The 26,901-nt window shown below is 40.6% G+C and overlaps 1 protein-coding gene across 4 annotated transcripts in view; it reads right to left on the bottom strand.

The window, feature by feature from the left end:
* The window catches only part of thada (THADA armadillo repeat containing), a 367,664-nt gene that overhangs the window by 206,229 nt on the left and 134,534 nt on the right, over positions 1–26,901 (bottom strand). For all 4 annotated transcript variants that reach the window (XM_060831397.1, XM_060831398.1, XM_060831401.1 and 1 more), the window contains exons 26-27: positions 15,888–15,977; positions 12,935–13,066 (exon numbers count right to left, since the gene is read on the bottom strand). In XM_060831397.1, coding sequence (XP_060687380.1) covers positions 12,935–13,066; positions 15,888–15,977 — 222 coding nt within the window. The remainder of the gene's footprint in view (positions 1–12,934; positions 13,067–15,887; positions 15,978–26,901) is intronic.

Below are 26,901 nucleotides of genomic sequence, written 5' to 3'. Positions count from 1 at the left end.
TTAGACCAGGAAAACCCAGTGCATGTTATCTATCTAGACTCCAAGGTTTTCGAGGTGAGCTACTGGCATGCATTGAGGATTGGCTGTCTGACAGAAGGCAGAGAGTTGGGATAAAAGGCTCTTTTTCGGAATGGCAGCTGGTGACAAGTGGGGTCTCGCAGTGTTCAGTGTTGGGGACGCAGCTGTTCACTTTACATGTTAATGATGTAGATGAAGAGATCCAAGATGGCGGCGACTCAGCAAGTCTGAGTCTACAGAGCCCTTCCCAAAACCTGGGAAAAGTGGGTTTCCTGCCCCCACCACACTTGCCAAACCACCCAAAAAATTTCTTTAATCTTAATTAGCTGCTGAATACTATATTTAAACAGTCTAATACTGAGTGGATAATGAGTAAATCAAAGGGACTCCGCAGCTCTCAGAAAACAAAGACCCCTCCCCCACCCTCCTCTCCTCCTGCTGCAGCTGATGTAAAAACAGGCCTTATAGAGATGATTGCTAGATTGGAATCGACACTCGTCAATTTCATCGCAGAATCCCGACAGAGATGGAATGCATTCGAAGAAAAGCTGCAGAAACAGAATCACTCTATCGGAGAATTGCAGGGCCGAGTGGAGGGGGCGGAACTAAAGGCCACGACCTCCGAGGCTGCAGGAGCTGCAGAACAGGTGCGAGCTCTGGAGCAGAGAATCAGGGCCTTTGAAATCTACATGGATGATATTGACAACAGAAATCGGAGAAAGAATATTCGGTTGCTGGGCCTTCAAGAACAAGAAGGGAAAGGACAGTTAGCAGCATTTCTGGAGCGATGGCTGCCCCAGCTTTTAAACCTGGGGGCTGAAACTGACCGGGTAAGGGTGGAGTGGGCCTACCGGGTCGCAGTACGCGGATCTGGCCCAAACCAGCGCCCACGCCCGGTCCTGTTCCGGCTGCAGAGTTATAGGGAGAGGCAGATACTCCTGGATGCCTCCAGAAAGCTTGGAAAGGATCCTAAAGCTATGATTCATGAAGGATCCAAGATTATGTTATTTCAGGACTTCTCCCCGGCTTTGGCACGAAGAAGGAAGGCGTTTGATGAGGTGAAGAAATGTTTAAGGGACTTAGATATTCAATACAGCTTACGCTACCCAGCGACGTTATGCTTTACCCATGAAGGATCCGAGTATAATTTTAGATCATCGGAAGAGGCCAAGAAACTTTTAGACTCGGTTAAATAAATCGTAAGAGACAATTTATGTTGGCTTGCCTCTCCCACACTCCGTGGGGAGAAATGGATACTTTATTCTACTTTACTTTTGCCTCTGGGAGCGGGGTTGTCTTCCTTGCTATGTTATTATACTTAACTGTAATCTGTTGGAGTTGTAATTTTATAGTTATGTGTGTTTGTACGTGGCATTGATGCTAGCAGATATACTCAGGTATGGGTGGGGAGGGGTGGGGGTGCGGCGCTCACTGTTAACTCTAGCTCGGTATTATATCTAAATCCTATTAAGGAGCGCCCGGGTTGAGGGTGGGACACTGTTTGGGAGAGGATATGGTGGAACGGTGGAAAGGTAGTAAGGCCCCCTGAGAACAAGGGGGAAGATCTCCATTCAAACATGTTTAATTTTTTTTTTGTTCTTATTGTTTGGAAATAACTTCCTTTTTATCATACTGTTATGAGTGTATTAGAGAACATTTTCTCTTATTTGAAGGATGTAAGCGACTCAACTATACACTCTGGATGATTGTGGATTAGTTGAATTTTGATGATTATATATTTAAGATCTATTTTTATATTAATGTTTGTGCTTGAAAATTCTGCTTATTTTTGTAAATTTGTCAAAATGTTAAATTCCCAATAAAAATATCTATATAATGATGTAGATGAAGCAATTGGGGGCATTTTGGTGAAGTTCACCAATGATACGTAGTTAGGCGGACAGGCAGATAGTACTGAGAAGGTGGGGAGGCTGCAGAAAGATTTAGACAGTTTAGGAGATGCAATTCAATGTGAGCAAATGTGAGGTCTTACACTTTGGAAAAAAGAATACAGACATGGACTATTTTCTAAAAACGGTGAGAAAATTCATAAAGCCAAAGTACAAAGGGATCTGGAAGTGCTAGTCCAGGATTCTCTGAAGGTTGACTTGCAGGTTGAGTCCGTGGTTAAGAAAGCAAATGTAATGTTGTCATTTATCTCAAGAGGGTTGGAATATAAAAGCAGTGGTGTGCTTCTGAGACTTTTTAAACTGTAGATAGGCCCCATTTAGAATACTGCGTCTAAATTTTGGGACCCACACCTCAGGAAGGACATACTGGCACTGAAGCTTGTCCAGCGGAGATTGACACAGATGATCTCTGGAATGGTAGGCCTTACATACGATGAACAGATGAGGATCCTGGGATCGTATTCATTAGAGCTTAGAAGGTGGAGTAGAGATCTAACAGAAACTTACAAGATGATGCATGGCTTAGAAATGGTGGACGGTGGGAATTTGTTTCCCTTAGACAGGGAGACTAGGACCCGTGAGCACAGCCTTAAAATTAGAGGGGGTAAATTCAGAACAGAAATGAGGAGACATTTCTTCAGCCAGAGCACAGTGGAAACCAAGATGTTAAATGTCTTGATGGGCCAAATGGCCTTACTTCCATTCCTATGTCTTATGATCATATGGTCTTATGCCACTCCCTCACACCGCAGAGTGAACAAGCTCATTTGCATGCTCATCATTCTGTTTTCAATCCTGTGCAGAACTTTTGATCCTGCATCCTTTCCATCAAGACAATTCATACCCCCTTCTATAATATTATCCATACGTATCCCTATATCAGCCCAGCTGCCAAAAATCAATCCATGCTTTTACTATCCATAGAATCAAGGACTCCAAAACCGTCCTGGCCAGTCTCTAATATTTTACTCTCCTTAATCTTAAGTTCAATCAAGATTGTTGTTTTTATCCTACCAAGCACCAAATCCAACTAAAGCATCAGCCTTCTCCATACTTATGGCTTATATGTGCCATCTGGGCTCCAATGTTTAATGATTTAAATTCTCTTCCTTGAGATTAAACCTCTGAGAAAGCTTTTAGCCATTTCTCCCAGTGTCTCTACCTTTTTTGTTAATTCACTTCATTGATATACCCGAGTGAAAACATTGTGTTTTTCTTTACTACAAGAGAAAACAATGAATAAATGCTGACAATTGCTTTTCATCTTACCTTTAAGGCAGTGATCACACAGCACCAATAGGAAATAACTATCCATCAAATTTGTCATCTAACATTGAGTTACACCCTTGCATTCAAGGATGATAGTCGTACCAGAAAAAAAAAACCTGTCAGAATTCTGCTTTTGATCACATGGTCAGTGATCATCTGCGCTCAAAAGTGTCCAATCTGGGTTCCAAATTGTTCATTCAGTCATCAACTTGTATTGATCTATTGGAATCAACATAATGCTCCAAGCACATCAATGCAAACAACTATTTTCCTTTAAAGCACTCAGCAGTGATCAACTAAAACCACCAGAAACTGACTGAAACTAAAGTAAGTTAAAATAAAAGCTTGATCAACCCTGAAGTAATCAAGAGAAAGAAAAAACTCAGATCAGAAGTTTTCTAAATCCCAGCTGCAGGCTGCTTAAAAAGGAAGGCGGAGTTCTCCTGTTTTTTGTAAAGTTGAATTGCAAATATGATATTTTCATTGCAGTGATCATGAGTGTTATCAGCACTAGTTGTATTTGTTTTTGTCATCACTATAAGCAATTTTAATATGATTATAGTATTTTTGTGATAGACCGTAGTCCTGCCACCTTCGCTCTTCCTTTTATCACTACTTCCTCGTGCTCTCCACGATACACTATTAGTCTTTTTCTCAAAACTCCAGTCCATTCTCTACACCCCCTCCAACTAGGTATTCCCCATCCTAGCCCCTCCATTCCCCTTACAGTCAAATCAATTGAAGGGTATGAGGAGAAAGCAGAAATAGGGTATCCAGTTGGATGATCAGCCATGATCATATTAAGTGGTGGTGAAGGTTCAAAATGGCCAAGCATTAGAAATGTACAGCACAGAAGCAGACCCTTCAAGCCAGTCGTCCATGCCGACCAGATATCCCAACTCAATCTAGTCCCACCTGCCAGCACCTGGCCCATATCCCTCCAAACCCTTCCTATTCGTTTACCCATCCAGATGCCTATTAAATGTTGCAATTGTACCAGCCTCCACCATTTCCTCTGGCAGCTCATTCCATACACGCACCACCCTCTGCTTGAAAAAGTTGCCCCTTGCGTCTCTTTTAGATCTTTCCCCTCTCATCCTAAACCTATTCCCTCCAGTTCTGGACTCCCCCACTCCAGGGAAAAGACTTTGTCTATTTGTCCTATCCATGCTTCTCATGATTTTATAAACCTCTATAAAGGTCACCCCTCAGCCTCCGATTCTCCAGATAAGACAGCCCCAGTCTACTCAAACTCTCCCTATAGCTCAAATCCTTCAACCCCGGCAACATCCTTGTAAATCTTTTCTGAACCCTTCCAAATTTCACAACATCCTTCCGACATGCAGGAGACCAGAATTGCACGCAATATTCCAACAGTGACCTAACCAATGTCCTGTACAGCTGCAACATGACCTTCCAACTCCTGTATTCAATACTCTGACCAATAAAGGAAAGCATACCAAATGCCACCTTTACAATCTTATCTACCTACAACTCCACTTTCAAGGAGCTATAAACCTGCACTCTAATGTCTCTTTGTTCAGCAACACGCTGTAGGACCCTACCATTAAGTGTATGAGTCCTGCTAAGATTTGCTTTCCCAAAATGCAGCACCTCATATTTATTTAATTTAAACTCCATCTGCCACTTCTCAGCCCATTAGCCCATCTGATCAAGATCCTGTTGTAATCCGAGGTAACCCTCTCCACTGTCCACTACACCTCCAATTTTGGTATCATCCTCAAACTTACTAACTGTACCTCTTATGCTCACATCCAAATTATTCGCATAAATGAAGAAAAGTAATGGACCCAGCACCAATCCTTGTAGCACTCCACTAGTCACAGGCCTCCAGTCTGAAAGACAACCCTCCACGACTACCCTCTGTCTACTATCTTTGAGCCAGTTCTGTATTCAAATTGCCAATTCTCACTGTATTCCGTGAGATCTAACCTTGCTAACCAGTCTCCCATGGGGAATCTGGTCAAACACCTTACTGAAGTGCATATAGATCATACCTACCGCTCTGCCCTCATCAATCCTCTTTGTTTCTTCTTCAAAAAACTCAATCAAGTTTGTGAGACATGATTTCCCACACACAAAGCTATGTTGACTATCCCTCGGTAAAAACAATGACTGCAGATGCTGGAAACCAGATTCTGGATCACTGGTGCTGGAAGAGCACAGCAGTTCAGGCAGCATCCAATGAGCAGAGAAATCGACGTTTCTGGCAAAAGCCCTTCATCATGAATAAAGGCAGAGAGCCTGAAGCGTGGAGAGATAAGCTTGGGGAGGGTGGGGGTGGGGAGAGTGTAGCATAGAGTACAATGGGTGAGTGGGGGAGGAGATGAAGGTGTGAAGAGCTTCAGGGCAGAGGAAATGACCTGGGAGTTGCAGTGGGAGAGGAACTCCCTGAGATTCTTGTAGAGAGTCCTTGCCTTTTCAAATACACGTACATCCTGTCCTGCAGGAATCCCTCCAACAACTTGCCCACCACTGACGTCAGACTCACTGGCCTGTAGTTCCCTGGCTTGTCCTTGCCACCTTTCTTAAATATTGGCACCATGTTAGCCTACTTCCAGTCTTCCGGGACCTCACCTGTGACTATCGATGATACAAATATCTCAGTAAGAGGCCCAGCAATCACTTCCCTAGGTTCCCAGTGTTCTAGGGTACACCTGATCAGGTCCTGGGGATTTATTCACTTTTATGCATTTCAAGACATCCAGCATTTCCTCCTCTGTAATATGGATGTTTTTCAAGATGTCATCATCTATTTCCCTACAGTCTATATTTTCCAAGTCCTTTTCCACAGTAAATACTGATGCAAAACACTCGTTTAGTAACGACCCCATTTGCTACGGCTCCACACAAAGGACGCCTTGCTGATCTTTGAGGGGTGAAAAATGTGTTGCTGGAAAAGCGCAGCAGGTCAGGCAGCATCCAAGGAGCAGGAGAATCGACATTTCAGGCATAAGGCCTTCTTTCTCCAGCATCTGCAGTCCTCACTTTCTCCTACTTGATCTTTGAGGGGCCCTATTCTCTCCCCAGTTACCCTTTGTCCTTAATGTATTTGTAAAAACCCTTTGGATTCTCCTTAATTCTATTTGCCAAAGCTATCTCATGTCCCCTTTTTGCCCTCACGATTTCCTCTTAAGTATACTCCTACTGCCTTTATACTCTTAAGAATTCACTCGATCTATCCTGTCTATACCTTACATATGCTTCCTTCTTTTTCTTAACCAAATCCTCAATTTCTTCAGTCATTCAGCATTCCCTATATCTACCAGCCTTTCCTTTCACCCTAAAAATAATATACTTTCTCTGGACTCTCGTTATCTCATTTCTGAAGGTTTCCCATTTTCCAGCTGTCTCTTTATCTGCAAACGTTTGCCCCAATCAGCTTTTGAAAGTTCTTGCCGAATACTGTGAAAATTGGCCTTTCTCCAACTTAGAACTTCCAACTTTTAGATCTGGTCTATCCTTTTCCATCACTATGTTAAATCTAACAGAATTATGGTTATTGGCCCCAAAGTGCTCCTCCATTGACACCTCAGTCACCTACCCTGCCTTATTTCCCAAGAGTAGGTCAAGTTTTGCACCTTCTCTAGTAGGTACATCCACATACTGAATCAGAAAATTGTCTTGTACGCACTTAACAAATACCTCTCCATCTAAACCATAACAATCCTACTGGCCTCCTTCTTCAAGGACCGCAGATTCCCCCCAGACGTGATCGACGATGCCCTCCACCGCATCTCCTCCACTTCCCGCTCCTCCGCCCTTGAGCCCCGCTCCTCCAACCGCCACCAAGACAGAACCCCACTGGTTCTCACCTACCACCCCACCAACCTCCGCATACAACGTATCATCCGCCGCCATTTCCGCCACCTCCAAACAGACCCCACCACCAAGGATATATTTCCCTCCCCTCCCCTATCAGCGTTCCGCAAGGACCACACCCTTCGTGACTCCCTCGTCAGATCCACACCCCCCACCAACCCAACCTCCACCCCCGGCACCTTCCCCTGCAACCGCAGGAAATGTAAAACTTGCGCCCACACCTCCACACTCACTTCCCTCCAAGGCCCCAAGGGATCCTTCCATATCCGCCACAAGTTCACCTGTACCTCCACACACATCATCTATTGCATCCGCTGCACCCGATGTGGCCTCCTCTATATTGGTGAGACAGGCCGCTTACTTGCGGAACGCTTCAGAGAACACCTCCGGGCCGCACGAACCAACCAACCCAATCACCCCGTGGCTCAACACTTTAACTCTCCCTCCCACTCCACCGAGGACATGCAGGTCCTTGGACTCCTCCACCGGCAGAACATAACACCACGACGGCTGGAGGAGGAGCGCCTCATCTTCCGCCTGGGAACCCTCCAACCACAAGGTATGAATTCAGATTTCTCCAGTTTCCTCATTTCCCCTCCCCCCACCTTGTCTCAGTCGGTTCCCTCAACTCAGCACCGCCCTCCTAACCTGCAATCCTCTTCCTGACCTCTCCGCCCCCACCCCACTCCGGCCTATCACCCTCACCTTGACCTCCTTTCCACCTATCCCACCTCCATCGCCCCTCCCCCTAGTCCCTCCTCCCTACCTTTTATCTTAGCCTGCTTGGCTGCTCTCTCTTATTCCTGATGAAGGGCTTATGCTCGAAACGTCGAATTCTCTATTCCTGAGATGCTGCCTGGCCTGCTGTGCTTTGACCAGCAACACATTTGCAGCTGTGATCTCCAGCATCTGCAGACCTCATTTTTTACTACTATTTTTACAGTTAACTGTGATCTCCTTACAAATTTGTTTCTTAATTTCCCATTGAGGATTGCGACATCTATAGTACAATCCCAATAAGGTGATCATCCCTTTCTTATTTCTCAGTTCCATCCAAATAACTCCCCTGGCTGTATTCCCAGAAATATCTTCCCTAAATACAGGCTTAATGTTATCCCTTATTAAAAACACCACTCCCCCCTGCTCTCTTGTCCTCCTTTCTATCCTTCCTATAGCATTTGCTTCCTGGAACATTAAGCTGCCAGTTCTGTCCATCCCTGCATCATGTCAATGTAATTGCTCTGATTTCCCAGTCCCATATTCCTAATAATGTCCTGAGTTCTTCTGTTAGTCCATTTACATTCAAATAAATGCAGATTAATTCATCTCTGCTTTGTTCCCACCCACCCTGCCTGTTTGACTTGCTCCTTTTCCCAACTATGCCAGTTTCAGACTGATCTCGTTCCTTACTATCTTCCTGTGTCCCACCCACCCATCTTACAAGTTTAAATCCTCCCGAGTAGCTCTGGCAAATCTCCCTGCCAGTATGTTAGTCCCCTTCTAATTCAGGTGAATCTGTCCTTCTTGTACAGGTCACTTCGACCCCAGAACAGATTCCAATGATCTAAAAATGTGAACCTTTCTCCCCTGCACCAGCTCCTCAGTCATGCATTCATCTGCTCCCTCCTCTTATTCCTCCCCTCATTAGCTCATGGCACTGGGAATAATCCAGATATTACTACCCTTGTGGACCTCCCTTTTAAATTCCTGCCTAATTTCCTACATTCTCTCTTCAGAATCTCATTTTTCTCCCTTCCTAAGTCGTTAGTTCCAATGTGTACAATGACCTCCGGCTGGTCCCTCTCCCCTTTGAAAATATTCTGCACTCTTTCTGAGATATCCTTGATCCTGATACCAGGGAGCCAACACACGATTCTGATTTCTGTCTGCCAGCCGCAGAAATGTCTGTCTGTGCCTCTGACTAGAGAGTCCCCTATCACAATTGATTGCTTGGAACCTGATGTACCTCTTGTTACAGTACAGCCAGTCTCAGTATCAGAAACTTGGCTGTTCTTGCTACATTCCCCAATGAATCCATCAGCCCCTGCATTTTCCAAAACAGCATACTTGTTTGAAAAAGCGATAGCCACAGGAGACTCCTGCACTACCTGCTTCCCTCTCTTACCTTTTCTGGGGTTAACCCATCTACCTGACTGTATCTGTGGTTTTCCTCCCTTCTTATAACTACTATCCATCAAACTCCCTAGCTTTTGTACATTCCTCATCGCCTCTAACTGCTGCTCTAATCGATCCATGCAATCTGATATGATTGAAACTGAAAATGTGTTGCTGGAAAAGCGCAGCAGGTCAGGTAGCATCCAAGGAGCAGGATGCTGTCTGACCTGCTGCGCTTTTCCAGCAACATATTTTCAGCTCTGATCTCCAGCATCTGCAGTCCTCGCTTTCTCCTAATCTGTAAGGATTCCCAACTAAAGACACTTTCTGAACACGTGACCATCAGTAACACAGAATCTCTCTCTATTCTCCCACATTTGTCAGGAAGAGCACGCCACTCTACTCGAGGCCATGTTTGCTCCTTAACAATCTACAGACCCAGAAAATACTGCTCTAAAACATACTTCTCCAGGCTAACGTAGTACATATGCTTTATATTTTTAAAATTTAATCAAGGCAGATCTTAATAAAACATATCATCAAAGAAAACCCCACTGTACTCACTGTTGTAGATCTACAGCAAGGTTACACAAACCATGCAATTAGTTTATCTCTTGCTGTGAGCTCACCTACACAGGTTCCTCCAAGGTCAGTTGTGAATTGTGCCGCTTGTTAACTTTTGTTAGATGCACTCCAGTGTCCAGAGATACTTGAACTCAAACAGCAAAGGCAATAGCTGTGCAGACTCACTGTTGTGTGAGAGAGCAGTGTAGGTTTCCTTCTCACCATATGGTCTCTGCCTTTGTTGGTCTTCTTCCCTTTTAAAGTGCCGTTATTTTGATCTTTGTCCCCCCAAAGTTTCAAAACAATGCAACAGCTTATAAAACAGTGATTACTGCTCCTGGAATTCGAGGAAATTACCTCCAATATCTCAAAAAGCAGCAGCTGTTACAGCCACAATTCTTTCCCATCCTCCATCTTGGATAGGTGGTGACCAATCATGAGACTCTTTGCTACACTGCTGCCACTTCAAAAGAAGTCACCACTCTGACGCCATCTCACTTCCACTGACACCCTCGCTGAACCTCACCAACAGATGCCAACGATGCTGCCAGGAACCCAAAATCACTACTTCAGCCATGAGTTGGTGTTAGTTCAATACTCCCCTTTCCTTCAGCTTTTCTAGCTTCTTAATTTAACATATAGCTAAGGAATGGAAACTCCAGATGAATCTGCCTCTCCCAAACTTCGGACATCAATGATAATCACAGCATTTAAACTGTTCTTCAAGTTAGATGAACTTGGGCAGTGCAGACTGGTTTATCAAATGTACAGATGTAGTTTGTTTTCGGGTACATTATACACAATTATTCTCTGGACGTATGCCTCAGTTAATGGATTATTTCTAGATGATTCTCATCCTATCTTACTGCTGAGTAATTTTTCTGAATATCATATGAAAAAGCAGCCCTTTTTTGTCCCCACAGATTTGTGCATTTTAATTAAATATCTGTAACATCGGTTTAATTTCCTACTGTAAAACTGATAGGAGATTATGGCATGAGTTTTATGATTATATATCATTTGCTTTAACTTTTGTATTTCTTCATGATCAGCCTTGTGAAAACTGTGTGAAATTGATTCCTGAGTCAATAGCAATCCCAAATTTTCTGGATTAATGCCAGTTTGTTAGGTGCAGTTGTTAGACCATGCAGAATGGCACAGGTGTATTTATCTAAATTCATTGATTCATGGGGTCAAGTTCATTGATAAAAGTGAAATGAAATCACTGATTGGTCCAAACCTGTTTAATTTTAAACTTAAAAAATCAAGCAGCTTTTCTATTTGTCATGGCATGCTAGATTTGCAAATTACAGTTACTCCAGACATTTTTTAATGGAACTTAATCAAGATTGTTTGGAGTATTTCACAACAATTTTCTTCTCTTTCCTATTTTACCGAGGACACAGAGGAGGCATATGTTTGTGAAATCAGAAAGTGTTGGAGAAGTTCAGGTCTGGCAGTATCTGTGGACAGAGAAACAAAGTTAACATTTTGAATCAGATCTGATTTTTCTTCAGAACTGAAAACTCCTGATTTTTATGTTTTTGATTAAGGGGAACAGGGAGTAAGTGGAACAGATTGTGAAAGTGCCCACAGCAAAAGCCTGAAGGAATTCTAATAATAATAGGAGGTAGAAAGATGTAAAATGGGTATAAAAGAAGGCGTGAAAAGGAGAAAGTGGATCTGCTTTGCTGAGGGCAAAGGCATAAACCAGACACTGCAATTGGAGGTGGGGAGGCTCTAAGAAAAATAAAGGATTAAGGTCATGGTTTGAAGTTGTACCCTACCTAAGTGAAACTTTAGGTGTTGCTTTTCCAGCGTGCATCGAGTTTTGTTGGAACACTAGCTGATGTAGGACAGAAATGGGTGCAAGGTGGTTTATTGAAATGATAAACAATTAGAATGTCAGGATCATTCCTATGGAATAAGTAGAGGCATTCTGCAAAGTGATTGCCCAGTTTCCGTGTAGTGTTAACAATGTAAAGGAGACCACTTGGTGAGCAGTGAATGTAGGAGTTTATATTGAAAGAAGTACAAGTAAAATGCTGCTTCACTAGGAAAGCGTGTTTGGGATGTTGGATCATGAGAAGGGGAATTGGCAAGTCTCAGATTTAAAAGCACTAAGAAAACAGACCCTTCGATCCAACCAGTCCATGCCGAACATATTCCAAACTAAAACTAGTCCCACTTGCCTGCTGTTCGCCCATATCCTTCCAAACCTTTCTTATTCATGTATTTATTAAAATGTCTTTTAAACATTGTAACTGTGCTTGTATCTACCACTTATAGATTCAAATTCAAATGCATTGTTTCGAAAAGCAGGAATGCAAATATGCACATTTTGTTCAATAGCTGCTCCTTGTTTGTTTCTCAAAATTGCAAACCATCACAAATCCACAGATTTTTAAATAAAAAAAAAATTGATTCAGAAAAGCATATATAGATTTTCTGGCCAATTATCAATGATACTTCAGCCAGCTTTAAAAGGCTCTGCATTTGTAACTTAGGAAATGAAAAGTAAAAGCAATTTCAATGGTTAGATTAAATGACAACAACACTTCAAGATTCATGTTTAAGGTTAATGCCATTCCTAAATGTTATTTTCATTAGTCAAAATAAAGCAAAACTTTTGAATGCAAACTGTTCATTAATGTACACTAACTTAGCATAATTCCTTTTCTTAGATAATATTTATTTTCAATTAACATTCATAGTTACACAGAAAGCCTTCTGAAGTTAGTGCTGACTATTAACAGTTTACTCTATAAACTGAATGGATAGTTTCAACGTCCTTATGTAAATAATTTGTTAGATTTGCTTCTTATTCTAACATTCAACGTCTGTACAACCTACACACCACAGTGTCAAACTTGATGCCATACTGTTCGAGCACAACGCATTTTATTACTCCATAGCTCAAAAGAGGTGATAGATCTACTTTGTTTGAGCAACGCAGCTTAGTACAATTTTTGCAATTGGAACTCAATATTCACTCAGCTATATACCAATGAAGATCATTTATATGATATTAACTATGCAATAGACCTAAATATAGATAATGGTAATACATACAGGTGCATACTTGTTTGCTTTTCCATCTTGTCATAAAACATGAAAAATAACTTAGTTAAAAGAACAGATTAAAATATATAAAAGCTTATTTTGTGGTGTATCACATTTGTAATTCAAAAGCTTACTTATAATAGATGCCTTACCTTATGATGAAGGGCACAAAGGGTGCCAGACTGAGTGCTGAGGAAGTGCCATCTAAGGGTGATGGATATAACCGACCCAGAACAAGCAGCAACAGGAACAGACTAGGATGGAGCTTCAGCACACCAGAGTCACTACATACATAGGGTAAGGGAACAAGAATGAATATCTACAATCATGATAGGTAAAATGAAGAGATATAGTACAACAGTGCTATCACTTGATTGGATTCCTAATATTTAGCCAAAGGAACATTTTGGTTAATTCACATTAAAAAGTGATAGTAGATAAATTTAACACAGAGGAGCATAAAACCTACCAAACTCCCAGGTTACAGAAGTGAAAACAATGTTAACAATTTGTGGCGATTAAAATTCCACCTTTCAAACACACACTATTACTTTCACTTGTGCAAGCACCTCTATGAAGCCTCTTGGTGCTATTAAAAGGCACCATTGTTTTGGCACACATTTACCCATTAACCAACATCAAAACTGATTAATAAAACAAAGAAATGCAGATGCGGGAATTCTGAAACAAAAGAGAAATTGCTGGAGAAACTCAGGAAATTTGGTTGCATCTGTGGAGAGCACAGTCAACATTTCAGGTCCAATAATCCTTCATCAGAACAGATCAAAATTGATTATCTGATTTTCATCCCATTACTGTTTATGGGTAGTTGCTGTCTGCAACATCATTGCTATGTTAGTCTATATAAAGTGATTGCGGTCCAATTGTTGTGAAGTTCTTTGTAACATTCCATGAGCATGTAAGATGTTACATGCATACTAACTTAACCTTACTGCAACAGTTAAGAACAGCAGCATCTTCATTCTATGTCCTATGTCTTTCTGCCATTACTTCGGGCGATTCTTTCTTATTACAATTAGAACATATAATCAATCACAATTCAAACATTTCAAGCAATGATTTCCCTTTCCACTTGTGCATCTTTACTTAGGATCCCTCTTGATCTTCTCTTCTTTATGTTGTCCTTTGATTACACTGAGTCAATGTACAATTGGGCGCAGAAGACAGTCACTTCTATTTTTCCACCATCTCTCTCAATTTTTCCAATGTATTTGTGTTCTCAGACTTTCAGAACAACACACAGTCTTCTACGTATCAACATTTCTTCAGCAAATTACTGAGCAGACCAAAGCTATGCATTTAACTTCACAATAAACTTTGCACTTATCCAGAAGGTAGAACACACCAAGCATCATGTCTGTGTCCTAACTGATAAGTAGCTTATCTTTTGGCTTCACATTCTCTTGTTCATTTGTCCATTCAAAGGTTACCTACTTGTATTTCTCTGACACAGCTGCCTCAGCCCATCTGCTTCCCACAAATCATTTTTGGTCCTGAAAAATGCATAACCCACCACAGATTATCTTGGAAAGGTAAGATGTCTCAGAAGTCTGAGTAACAAGTGAAGCTATCTGTTCCATACAGCTGTTATGAGTGATATTTGCTACTAACATGCTGTTCCAGTCAAGCCAAACTAACATTCTGTTTATCACACAAATGACAAGCATGGTATACAAATTTCAGTGATGTTAACTATGTAGTCCATACATCCTAAAGCCTGACTGTTTGCATCAAACTATGTATCCCTTTGGTAGTGTGTAACAAGCAAAGTACTCAATATACCCAACTAGTTTATGGTTGCAAAACAAGTGTCCAATATTAGATGTGATTCCACAATTGCACACTTGCTAAATAGTCCGGAGTGTGCAAAAAAAATTTCAGAATGTCAGGCTCACAGTGTGGAGCACTTGTAGCTTCCAGTGTGCACATATCTTAACACACATGGCCCTGTTCTTTGTAGAAAGAAAGAACAAGTACACATATTGCGCAGGTTTCAACTCAACTAAACCTGTGCTGGCTATTCTTTGGTTCATTTCTTCAGGCATTATCGTGACCAGAGTTAATGTGCCAGTTTAAACAACACGATAGTTAACTGTCACTCTTAATCTAACTGGATCAATTGCCACATAATACTTCTGTCAGAATCTATATGCCAACCAATTAGCATGCTCTTCCCAAAGTTTAAAAAGGTAGTCTTCTTTTAGGTTGGTATTTCCTGCATATTATCCTGATGAGTGCAAAGTGAAAAATGTTGCCAAAGCTTTTTCAGCAATACTTAAGTTCTGTACCACAAAAAGACTGTTTATTAATATATTAGCTTTTGCTATTCTTACTCAAGTCTCAACAGATCATCTTTTGATCTACAAATGCCATTACTAAAGTATAGTTAAAAAACTTAATTTCCTACCATTATAGGCTTACTGTAACTTTTGATCTATAATGATCCTTATCTTGGTTCTTCCTTTAAAATACTAGGTCAAGAAAATCTTATTGTAGAATATTACCAAGATAAACTATCTCATCACAATTTTAACAATCCTGGAGGAGGATACGGGAGAGGGGAATAAGGAAAAAGAACAGTGTTCATTTCAGCAATTTAAAAAGGCAGAAGGTACATGTATTAAATGACAGCAATAGAGATTAAAGACTTATCAAGATTGTAACTACTGTTATGAGCAGACTTGAGATACTGCATCCAAATATTGATTGATTAAATTAAAAAAAGCTATTTTGTTGGGGGATGTCAGTCATGAGGACATTAGTTTAGTATTTTCTCGTAACAGAGTGAGAAGAGAAAGAAAATTTGTTATGCCCATGGACATCTGATGCTGAAAGAGGGCATATTTTAAAGACAAAGTAAATAAACGCAAAGTAACAGCAAAATCTAAAAAGGTGAAGAAACAGCAGGGTCGTGGGTTTAATTTAACAATGTTCCAGCCAACAGCTATCACAGACAAAATGTGATCACTTCCTGTACTCTAATATCCACATTCTAAAATAGAAAACGTAATAGATTTTGCAATGATAAGCTTGTTAATGCAAAAATTTCCACAAATAGTCAAACTTAAACACTTAGTTTCTTACCTATCCATTGTGTTTGCCACCATCTCCAGTTGTTTTAGGAGGAAGGGATAAAGTGTAGGAAAACGAGTGAAGAATTCTCGACCCGTCATCCTACATGGGGGAAACCAGTAAAATAAAATGAAACATTGCATATTCTTTCAAACTACCTTTTTCACAAATTTACAAGTCTCATCAAAGTATCAGGGCTACCAAAACCCTGAAGAGCAAAGATGTAACATTTTACTGATTTCAATAACATAAAAGTCAAATGTATGTTGTAATTATCGTGGGTATTCTGCCAAGTGCAAGTTACAAAATTCAATGCGTTAAAAAAGATGTACATAGATAACCCATCTAAACATTCCATCAAGAATACAAAACGAAGAACATTTCATATGACTTAGGTGTCACACAAATTACCTTTCCTGTGAAGACTTTATTTCTCCATCAAAAAATTAACTTAACTCAATCATTAAAAGTAAATGAGAATTAGAAAAATATAGGAAAGAAATTTATTTGATCTATTTTTTGTCAACAGGGAGACAATTTACAAAAGATCCATGACAACATACAGTTACTGACATTCTGCCCTATCTGCTACAGGAAAAGGTAGTCCTTGACAAATAATAGGAGAAAGTGAGGACTGTAGATGCTGTAGAGTCAGAATCGAAAAGTGTGGCACTGGAAAAACACAGCAGATCAGGTAGCATCTGAGGAGCAGGTGCTTTCCTGATGCAGAAGGGCTTATGCCCAAAACGTCTACTCTACTGCACCTTGGATACAGTCTAACCTGCTGTTTTTTCAGCACCACACTTTGCAACTCCTTAACAAAGAGTCAAGCGAAAGGGCCAGTGGTTTCATCAACTCATCACCATGAAGGAAACACTGCTTAGGATAGTGGATAACAATGTCAGAACACCTGTGGCTCTCAGCATTGCAATGGCTATCCTGAACAATAGTGGGCTATTGACTCTTGCCTCCACTCTTCGTCTTATTATAAAAGGCACCATTAAATGGAATCTACAGATGGACTGACCACAAACCTATTTCCCTCAGCCCTCACTCCTCTCTGTAATCAGATATATGGTAGTCAAGATTTAACTGCCTGGCCAGCAGTCGCAGCTTCAGCAGACCTCAATACTGTCACTTGACATTACACTCTCAGCCAATAGCCAAGACCCTATCACTTTGTGTGTCTCATGGATTAATTCAGTTAAGATTTACACATATCGAATCATCAGGACAAATAGTTTGCAATAAGGTCAGTGATACAGAAATGTTTTTGTGCAAATCCCAATAATGGCCATGTCATATACCAGCTCTGCAGGAGAAGGCTCAGATGAACATTTCATTAGAAGACTAAAGAAAAGCACTGCTATTGTTGTAAACCAGAAACACCTGGTGTACTGGCCTGCCAGTTAGCCTCCAATCAATGGCTAGGAGCATGGAAGGAGCATTGTTCCACTTGTAATAGAGCACTGCACAGAGCTTGGAATGCATCCTTTCCATTGTGGAAATGATAGGTTCCATCATAGCAGCAATGCCAGACTAATGATTAGTCTGAGAGATACTTATGATTACATGAAAGCCAAGAAGGGAGATGCAAGCATTAAAAGTGCATGATTTATTTTCTACAGGAGAGTGGCAGCTGAGGTCATATTTCACCGACCCCTCAAAGTTTAATGTTTGACACTTGATTTGTTGTATTTTTCAGTAATGCAGAGATGATAACGAATTGTATTTTTCTTTAACGACCATGCTCAATTTTAGTGAAAACTTACCTGTCTCCTTTGATGTTTTTAAAAAATGATGTGTTTACTTTTTTAATATTACTTTCTACCAGCAGCAGAAAACAATCAGATAAAGTACTGGGAGCTAAAGGAAGTTCCTTTTTTAAAAAAAATAAGTGACCAATTTAGAAAAGGATGTTCAAACAATCTTATTGACTGATCGCTGCATTGCCCCAGTTCAAAGACTCTACTCCTTTCAGTTCTCCAAAAGCTCTAACTGCTAATGCATTTATTGGAAGATCTGAGGCATATTGACCAGAAAAAACTTGAATTTTGCTGTAAAAATACCTATATGTGTTTATATTCCATAATTAGCTATCCTTGGAAATCAGAAAATGTATTAATTTTCACCACTTTCTTGTAGTGCCCATTCTTAACGAGGTAGCAAGTACATTTTTCCCTTACATAAAACAACATAAAACAATTAATTATGGATTGGTCGGGGTGGGGGGCGTGGGGGAGTACTTTGAATGGATTATTGGTTGTTCACATGTTTCTCTGTCAGTTCTTTGTTAGGGGTGAAGGCTGGTGGGCAATGTGTGGGTATTGGATGTAATTCTTGCATTTCCATCTTTAGTAGCAACAAATGAATTTGACATTAGAAGGTATCTCTAGCACCAATGAGTTTATAATACTAGCTTTATCATTTTTCATTTTCTCAGATTCTTCTACAGATTGTGCGCTCTGCAACTTATTCTTTCCCCTCACTGTCTTGCAATTTGTGCAGACCACAGCAAACTAGAGTTTGAGACAATCTAGAACTGAAGGGCACTTCCAGATTTATCCAGGCAGCTGAAGTGCGTACTCAGCACACAAATTACTTGCTCAGTAACACATCCAATATGATTTATATAGTACCATTCCTGGGATATAATCAGTTGGATGTTTCACAGTTGTCATCAGTCAACTCTGAAGAGGATACTCCTAATCTCCAGGCAGTCATACTTGATATTCCGCTTCCAGACCAAAAGATATTAGGGTGTTTGGACTGCCAAAGGATGAAAGCATCATGGCAATGCGCAGGAACCTGAGTTTTGCATTTGCACATTAACAGCACTTGATGAAATGGAACCCCTTGCAATTCTAAAATATCTTGGGTTATATGGAGGACACACAGATGGTCATTTGTATAAAATTGATGACCTATGAGAAACAAGCCAGAGATACAAAAATGAGTTCATCTTACTGGCATCACCAATAATGAAGTCCTCAATTTCTCATCCTAGTAGATATTGCATCAGCCATTAGATTTCTATACTTATGCAGGATCCCCTACTCCGTGTCACACATCTTCAGCAACGCCTTGAAATGAATCCAGATACCAATAAGTTGAGGACAGTGTTGACTTTGATAGCCACTTGAAATACATCGTCACCAGCTCCAGGAAGGAGCACGTTTTCACCTATTTGGCTGCACATGTCTGCCAACCTGACACAGCAATCAGAACATCTGGAATCCCAGTCTTCCAGCAGAGCAAGAAAGCCAAACAAAAAAACAGAAATTGCTGGAAAAGCTGAGCAGGTCTGGCAGGATCTCTGGATAGAAATCAGAGTTAACTTTTCTGGTCAAGTGTGTCTTCCTCAGAACTCAAAGCTGAGCATCTACCTATCCAGCTGAAGCTCTGGAAACAGCAGGATGCCGTTACTGCTGGTGGTGATATCATTAGAGTTCCAATATCGGGTAGCCAATGCTGATCATTGATTTGAAAAACTCTTGACATTGGGCAGTGAACTCTTAGCGCAACTGCACCATGAATAAAATACTCCCAATTGGTAGTAAGAAAGCTGTAATCATTGTATATTGACTGAAGCATTTATCTGACTTTTAATGTGCAAATTACCATTGCGTTATCGCTTTGCTTTCAATGGAGAGCTTCAGGTACCCCAGGAAACCAATAGAGAAATTGTTAGATTCAAAACTGAGTTGCAATTGAACAATTACAGTATTTAAAATAATTTAACCACTTCATTCAAGGTTGTTAAGGACACCCATCATAATACGCTCAAGTTAAAGGGGGCTGGTTGATACGTTCAAGCTGGTATCGAGACAGACTTACATTTTTAGCCCTTTAGATCTCCACGCACTTTCCTAAACCTACATGTCACTCCTGGTTAAAATTCACCCCAATACAACTATTTACACTTCTGACTTATTTCCTAATCATAGTCTCCGAGAAAAGCAAAATGGAAACAAAAAAAGTAGTCCATTCAGGGAAATCACTGACAATTTCCTACCAATTGCAAAAGACAACACAGTAAGATTTCAGTTCCAATTACCCTCTATAATTACAAACACCTACCTCACTCCAGAATATGTTGAACTTTGCTTTCAAGGAATGTAATTAAACTATTCACAGCATCTTTATATTATTTAGATCACATGGGATTCAGGGTGAGCTTGCCAATCGGATACAAAATTGGCTTTATGATAGGAGACAGAAGGTGGTGGGGGAGGGCTGTTTTTCCAATGCCTGTCTCCAGCAGTGGTCCACAGAGATTTGTACTGAGTCCACTTCTGGTTGTCAGGTTCAGAAATAATTTGGATGAGAATATGAGGCATGGTAGGTAACTTTGTGGATGGCACCAAATTTGGTGGCATAGTGGACAATGAAGCAGCTTATCAAAGAGATCTTGATCAACTGGGTAGACGGGCAGAGGAGTGGCAGATGGGTTTTCATTTGGATAAATGAGGTACTGCATTTTGGTAAAACAACAAAAGCAGGACTTCTACAATTAACAGAACGGCCCTAGGAAGTATTGTAGAACAGAGAGACCAAGAGATTCAGGTACATAATTATTTGAAATTTGTGTCACAGGTAGACAAGGTGATGAAGGCGGCATATAGCATGCTTACATTACTCAGACAGTTGAGTACAGGAGTTGGGATGTCAGATTGAGGTTGTACAGGACATTGGTGAAGTTTCTTCTGGCGTATTGTATGCACTTCTGGTTGCCCTGTTATAGGAAGGCTATTCTAAACTTGGAGAGAGTTCAGAAAAGATTTAGCAAGATGTTGCCGGGAATGGACAGTTTGAGTTATAAAAATAGGCTGGGCAGGCTGGGAATTTTTCACTGGAGCATAGGAAGTTGAGGGGTGACTTTATAGAGGTTTATAAAATCACGAGGGGCACAGATAAGGTGAAATGGCAAAAGACTTTTTCCTAAACTGGGATGAGTTCAAAACTGCAGGACATATTCTTAAGGTGAATGCAAAAAGGTTTAAAAAGGACATGAGGGGCAACTTTTTTTATATACAGAGAGTGGTCAGTGGTTGGAATGAACTGCCAGAGGAAGTGGTGGATGCAGGTACAGTTACAATGTTTAAAACACAGTCAGGTAAGAACATGAATAGGAAAAGTTTGAAGGATATGGGCTAAATGCAGGTAGGTGGGACCGGTTTAGTTTGGGAACACGGTTGGCATGGAAAAGTTGGACCAAAGGGTCTGTTTGTTGTATGGCTCTCTCTGTTTCAGTGGACAATGATTGTCTGTAAAAGGAAATACCTGCTGGCATCAAATATATAGTTTTGCTTATGAATCTTGTATTTTTTTTCTTTCATAACCCACTTTTTGTTTATGGGATGTTAGTGTCACTAGCAAGGCTAACATGTAATGCCCATCTTTGATTGCCCTTGTCTACATATGGATGAGTTAGCTATTTTCTTGAGCTGGTGAAGTCAATCTGGTGTAGGTACACTCACAGAGGTATTAGGAGGGAACGCCAGGATACTGATCTAGTAACAGTTGTATAGTTCTGAATTAGGATACTTTATGGCTTGGAGGGGAACTCAACAGGAGATTGTGGTATTTGCAAGTTGCTGCTGGCATTTGTCTTTTCTGTAGGCAAGGCCAATGTCAATTTCAGAAATAATGATGAGCCAAATAGCTAATAAAAAGAATGACTTTAAAGATGGTAATATTAGTTTAAAACAAAAGTACTGGAGAAATTAAAGGGAATACATATTGAAAATGTTGGCCTAGAATTTTAGAAGAAAAATGGCTGAAGAAATAGCGTGTGCACTGGGTTCATCTTACAGAATTTCCAAAATAATCCATTAGTCTCTTTTGATTTGCAAGTAAAAAACATTCCAATCCAATTGATTTTCAATACAAACTATACTTTACAAATGCAGAATAATGAAAGCCTGAGGAGACTGAAAGACATTAAGGCCATTAAAGCCAGGATTTACAAGAAAATCTATATCAGAAGTCCACCTATAAAATATTTCAGTCATTTTTTTCCCCCTTTTTTTTAAGCAGTTGGCTGGATAGGTAGAGTGCAACACAGAATGTTGATAATGGCCAAAGTTAATCCACTCACAACTGTGATAGTTCATGGAAACCTTTCTCAATTTGCATAATGGTTGTGAAGAAATGACCCTTAAGGTCTTTTGTGGTCATGGTTAATTATTTTATGTTATCAATGAATATTCAATCACACTTTGCTATTTGCATCTTGAATAACTGGCACATTTTTAAACAAGTTATCACAATTCCAATTACGTTCTATTATGTGGCATTATGTTGAATGACAAGAATGCAAAAAGTTAATCCAGTCTGTATTCTTGGAAGACCATGAGATCTTATGAAGGAGACACTCCAAATTCATGCATGAAGTCTATAAATAAAAGGTTTTTGCTGAAATCAACATAGATTGCAGACAAGTAATTTGAAAGATAATCAAGCTCTAACATTGCAGCAAAACATGTTGGCAGCTGAGGGCAGCCAAAAAAGAAACACTAGAAAGTGGTGAAGAAAGCATTACAAAGGTGGAAAGGCACAGAAGTACTTGAACAGTAAATAGAAGCTGAAAACAAAATTATAAACTCACAAGGGAGCAATGGTGTGAACTGGGGAGCATAACCAGAGTCCCAATAAAGAAAGCAATACAAAAAAAAACAGCAGAGCAGGCATTTTTCAAAATTCCACAGGAACATGAAATTGTCACAACCACTTCCAGAGCCATTTCAAATGTTGTCAGCCCACTGCTATGGGACTTTCTATACGTGAATTATTTGAGCATGCAATTTCAGAACAGAAACCTTACATTATTCAAGAGCAAGATTAACTTTCATCTCAAATGTTAGTTCTGAAGCTAAAATAAAATTGGTAATCATTTGAAGAGCAATCACATCACAAAACATTGGGTACAGGAGTTGGGAGATCATATTTGGGCTGTACAGGATATTGATGAAGCCACTTTTGGAATATTGTGTGCAATTCTGGACACCCTCCTCCAGGAAAGATGTTGTGAAACTTGAAAGAGTTCAGAAAGGGTTCGGAGGTTGAGGGCTGACCATTTTGAGGTTTATAAAATCATGAGGGGCATGGATAGGGTAAATAGACTAGGTCTTTTACCAGAGTTAGCAGTGTCCATTACTAGAGGGCATATGTTTAGTATGAGAGGGACCGATTTAAAAGGGACTTACAGGGCAACTTTTTCACGTTAAGGGTGGTGCATGTATGGAACGAGCTGCAAGAGGAAGTGGTTAAAGGTGAATAAATCCCAGGACTTGATCAGGTGTACCCAAGAACTCTATGGAAAGCTAGAGAAATGATTGCTGGGCCTCTTGCTGAGATATTTGTATCATCAATAGTCACAGTGAGGTGCCAGAAGACTGGAGGTTGGCAAACGTGGTGCCACTGTTTAAGAAGAGCGGTAAAGACAAGCCAGGAACTATAGACCAATGAGCCAGACGTCAGTGGTGGGCAAGTTGTTTGAAGGAATCCTGAGGGACAGGATGTACGTGTATTTGAAAAGGCAAGGACTGATTAGGGATAGTCAATGTGGCTTTATGCATGGGAAATCATGTCTCTCAAACTTGATTGAGTTTTTTGAAGAGCTAACAAAGAAGATTGATGAGGGCAGATCTGTAGATGTGATCTATGTGGACTTCAGTAAGACGTTCGACAAGGTTCCACATGGGAGACTGATTAGCAAGATTCGATCTCATGGAATACAGGGAGAACTAGCAATTTGGATACAGAACTGGCTCAAAGGTAGAAGACAGAGGGTGGTGGTGGAGGGTTGTTTTTCAGATTGGAGGCCTGTGACCAGTGGAGTGCCACAAGGATCGGTGCTAGGCCCTCTACTTTTTGTCATTTACATAAATGATTTGGATGCGAGCATAAGAAGTACAGTTAGTAAGTTTGCAGATGACACCAAAATTGGAGGTGAAGTGGACAGCGAAGAGGGTTACCTCAGATTATAACAGGATCTGGACCAGATGAACCAATGGGCTGAGAAGTGGCAGATGGAGTTTAATTCAGATAAATGCGAGGTGCTGCATTTTGGGAAAGCAAATCCTAGCAGGACTTATACACTTAATAGTAGGGTCCTAGGGTGTGTTGCTGAATAAAGAGACCTTGGAGTGCAGGTTCATAGCTCCTTGAAAGTGGAGTCGCAGGTAGATAGGATAGTGAAGGCGGCGTTTGGTATGCTTTCCTTTATTAGTCAGAGTATGGAGTACAGGAGTTGGGAGGTCATGTTGCGGCTGTACAGGACATTGGTTCGGCCACTGTTGGAATATTGTGTGCAATTCTGCTCTCCTTCCTGTCGGAAAGATGTTGTGAAACTTGAAAGAGTTCAGAAAAGATTTACAAGGATGTTGCCAGGGTTGGAGGATTTGAGCTAGAGGGAGAGGCTGAACAGGCTGGAGCTGTTTTCCCTGGAGCGTCGGCGGCTGAGAGGTGACCTTCTAGAGGTTTACAAAATTATGAGGAGCGTGGATAGGATAAATAGACAAAGTCTTTTCCTTGGGGTCAGGGGGTCTAGAACTAGAGGGCATAGGTTTAGGGTGAGAAGGGAAAGATATAAAAGAGACCTATTCAGTGAGAGTCGATTAGATTACTTAGTGTGGAAATAGGCCCTTCAGCCCAACAAGTCCACACCGACCTGCCAAAGCACAACCCACCTAGACCCATTCCCCTACATTTACCCCTTCTACGGGCAATTTAGCATGGTCAATTCACCTAACCTGTAGAGATTCTACAATTCTAATTTTCTACATGGCTGGTTAGACACCAGTGATGTAGCTGGACCGGAACAGTTTGCTGAGTAGCATGGAAAATTCTGGAGGACAAGTCTTCAAGTGCTATTACTGGAATGTTGTCACTGTCATAGGCTTTGCAGGATCCAGTGCCTCCAACAATTTCTTGATATCACATGGAGTGAACTGAATTGGCTGAGGACTGGCAATGGGATGCTGAGGACCTTTGCAGGAGGTTGAAATGGATCAACACCTCTTGCTGAAGGTTGTTGCAAATACATCAGCCTTATCCTATTGCACTCTAGACTGGGCTCCCCATTATTAAAGGATGGGGATGTTCATCAGTACAATATTATAATAAACCATTTACAAGATAAAAATGGATTTTGATTTCCTTTAATTCATTTTTTCAAATCTTCAGCTATCACATTCTGATTACCCATATTTTAACTTAAAATTTGAACAGAATATAATAACTGATTCGGTGATTTCAGCCTTATTTTTCGTAATTGTTCAGAGACTGAAGACATAGCAATTTGTTATTGCCAATCAAATGAGGGAGATGATATCAAAAGCTGAGAAATATCGTGTGTTTTGAAAGTGAAACATTCTGGTGTCGGAAAAAAATTTAAATGCAAAACTGTAACTCCCCTGGACACACTTATAGTGTTAGCACATGCGAGGTGAGGTTTCTATTGAAACGGCCTTATTCTCACACTGCAATCTACACTGCCACAAGCATATCAAAGACACCAAGGAACTGACAGATCCTAAAGGTTCACAAGAAGCTTGTTTCAACCTGGAATGTGCCAATGGAAAAGAGCTAATGGAAGTCTTGACATTCTGGAATATGCAGAAACAGCAGCAGCAGAAATGTGGTGAGTGGGAGAAGTGATGAGAAAGAAGTATCCAGTAAAGGAATAAGTGAAACCTGGCAACCTTACTGAGTGAATAATGAAAGGTTGTTTCCACTGCTGAATGAATTGGGGATACAGCCTTGGATTTGTACTGCAAGAACTAAGGGGAAATAAATGCTTTAACCCTGAATGTTATTAGAGCCATAGATATTTCACAAAAAGTCACTATTAGGACGGAACTTGGAATATAATTTGAAAGAAAATAGATTAAAGGAGTTGAAAAGGAGGAATTGTAAAAAGATCAGGGAAACAGGTTTACAGGATAGAACAGTAATATGCTTCACATTTTGTAATTCCATTTACTGGATTCAAGCCAGGGGAATAGTTTGCAAATGTTGGAGACGAGTTGAGTTCAGGATAAATTGTCCTGATAGAGGTTACCTAGACACAGAGCCCGAAATGTCAATTTTCCTGCTCCACAGATGCTGCCTGACCTGCTGTGCTTTTCCAGCACCACTCTAATCTTGACAGAGCCTGTCAGCTTGGTTCAAGTTCATCTGATCCAACCAGTTTCCATATGTGAGCGCCAAGTACAAACCGGTTTCCAGCAGAGTCACCATCTTCATTCAGAACCAGAATCCAAATTAGAGTCTCAGAGTCCAGAGTCGAAAGAAATAGGGAGAGAGGAGAATTGTTTGTTATATCGAATGTACACTGTGCAGTGCAAGGTGTTACAGGTTGTAATTACAAATGTTTAATTATGTAGAATCTTTAACACCATAAAATGTCACAAATTGCTCCACAGGATTTGGCACAAAGCCACAAGAATTTTGTGCCCAGGTGATCATAAACATTGGAAAAAAAAGGGTTAGCTTTGACAGGATGGGGAAGATTCAGGAAAGGAATTCCAGAGCTTAGAACTTAGGCATCTGAAAGATGCAGGGGGCAAGAAAAAAAGAAAAACGCGATTGGGAAGGGATCAGAACGCAGACTCCCAAAGGGTCGTAGAGCTGATTTACTAGTTTAGATAATTTGTACATAAATGGTAGCAATGCAGCAATTATACAATAAGGAATGTGTGTTAAAATGATCAACTCTCATTGGATGTATTCCAGGAAGTTTCATCACATGAACTCCCTTCTCCCATTGTCTGGACCAGTTATTCCATCTCTAGTATTTTAGTAGCTAAGCATTCAAAGCATATGAAAAATACTACAATTGTTCAGAACACCTTATGATTTTATTCCTAGGTTGCACCATGCCCAGAAGGCTAATCTTCAATTCCTTGCAACTCTAGAGCAGTGTTGGGAAGTTGATAATATTGTGTATTATCAGTATTAGGGACTGCTATTGTTATAATTCCAGTCAGTTGCTATCACTACTATTACTCATAGAAACAAA

The sequence above is a fragment of the Hemiscyllium ocellatum genome, chromosome 10 (genome assembly GCF_020745735.1).
Source record: "Hemiscyllium ocellatum isolate sHemOce1 chromosome 10, sHemOce1.pat.X.cur, whole genome shotgun sequence".
Taxonomy (NCBI): domain Eukaryota; kingdom Metazoa; phylum Chordata; class Chondrichthyes; order Orectolobiformes; family Hemiscylliidae; genus Hemiscyllium; species Hemiscyllium ocellatum.
This window is presented reverse-complemented; position numbering and strand designations above follow the sequence as displayed.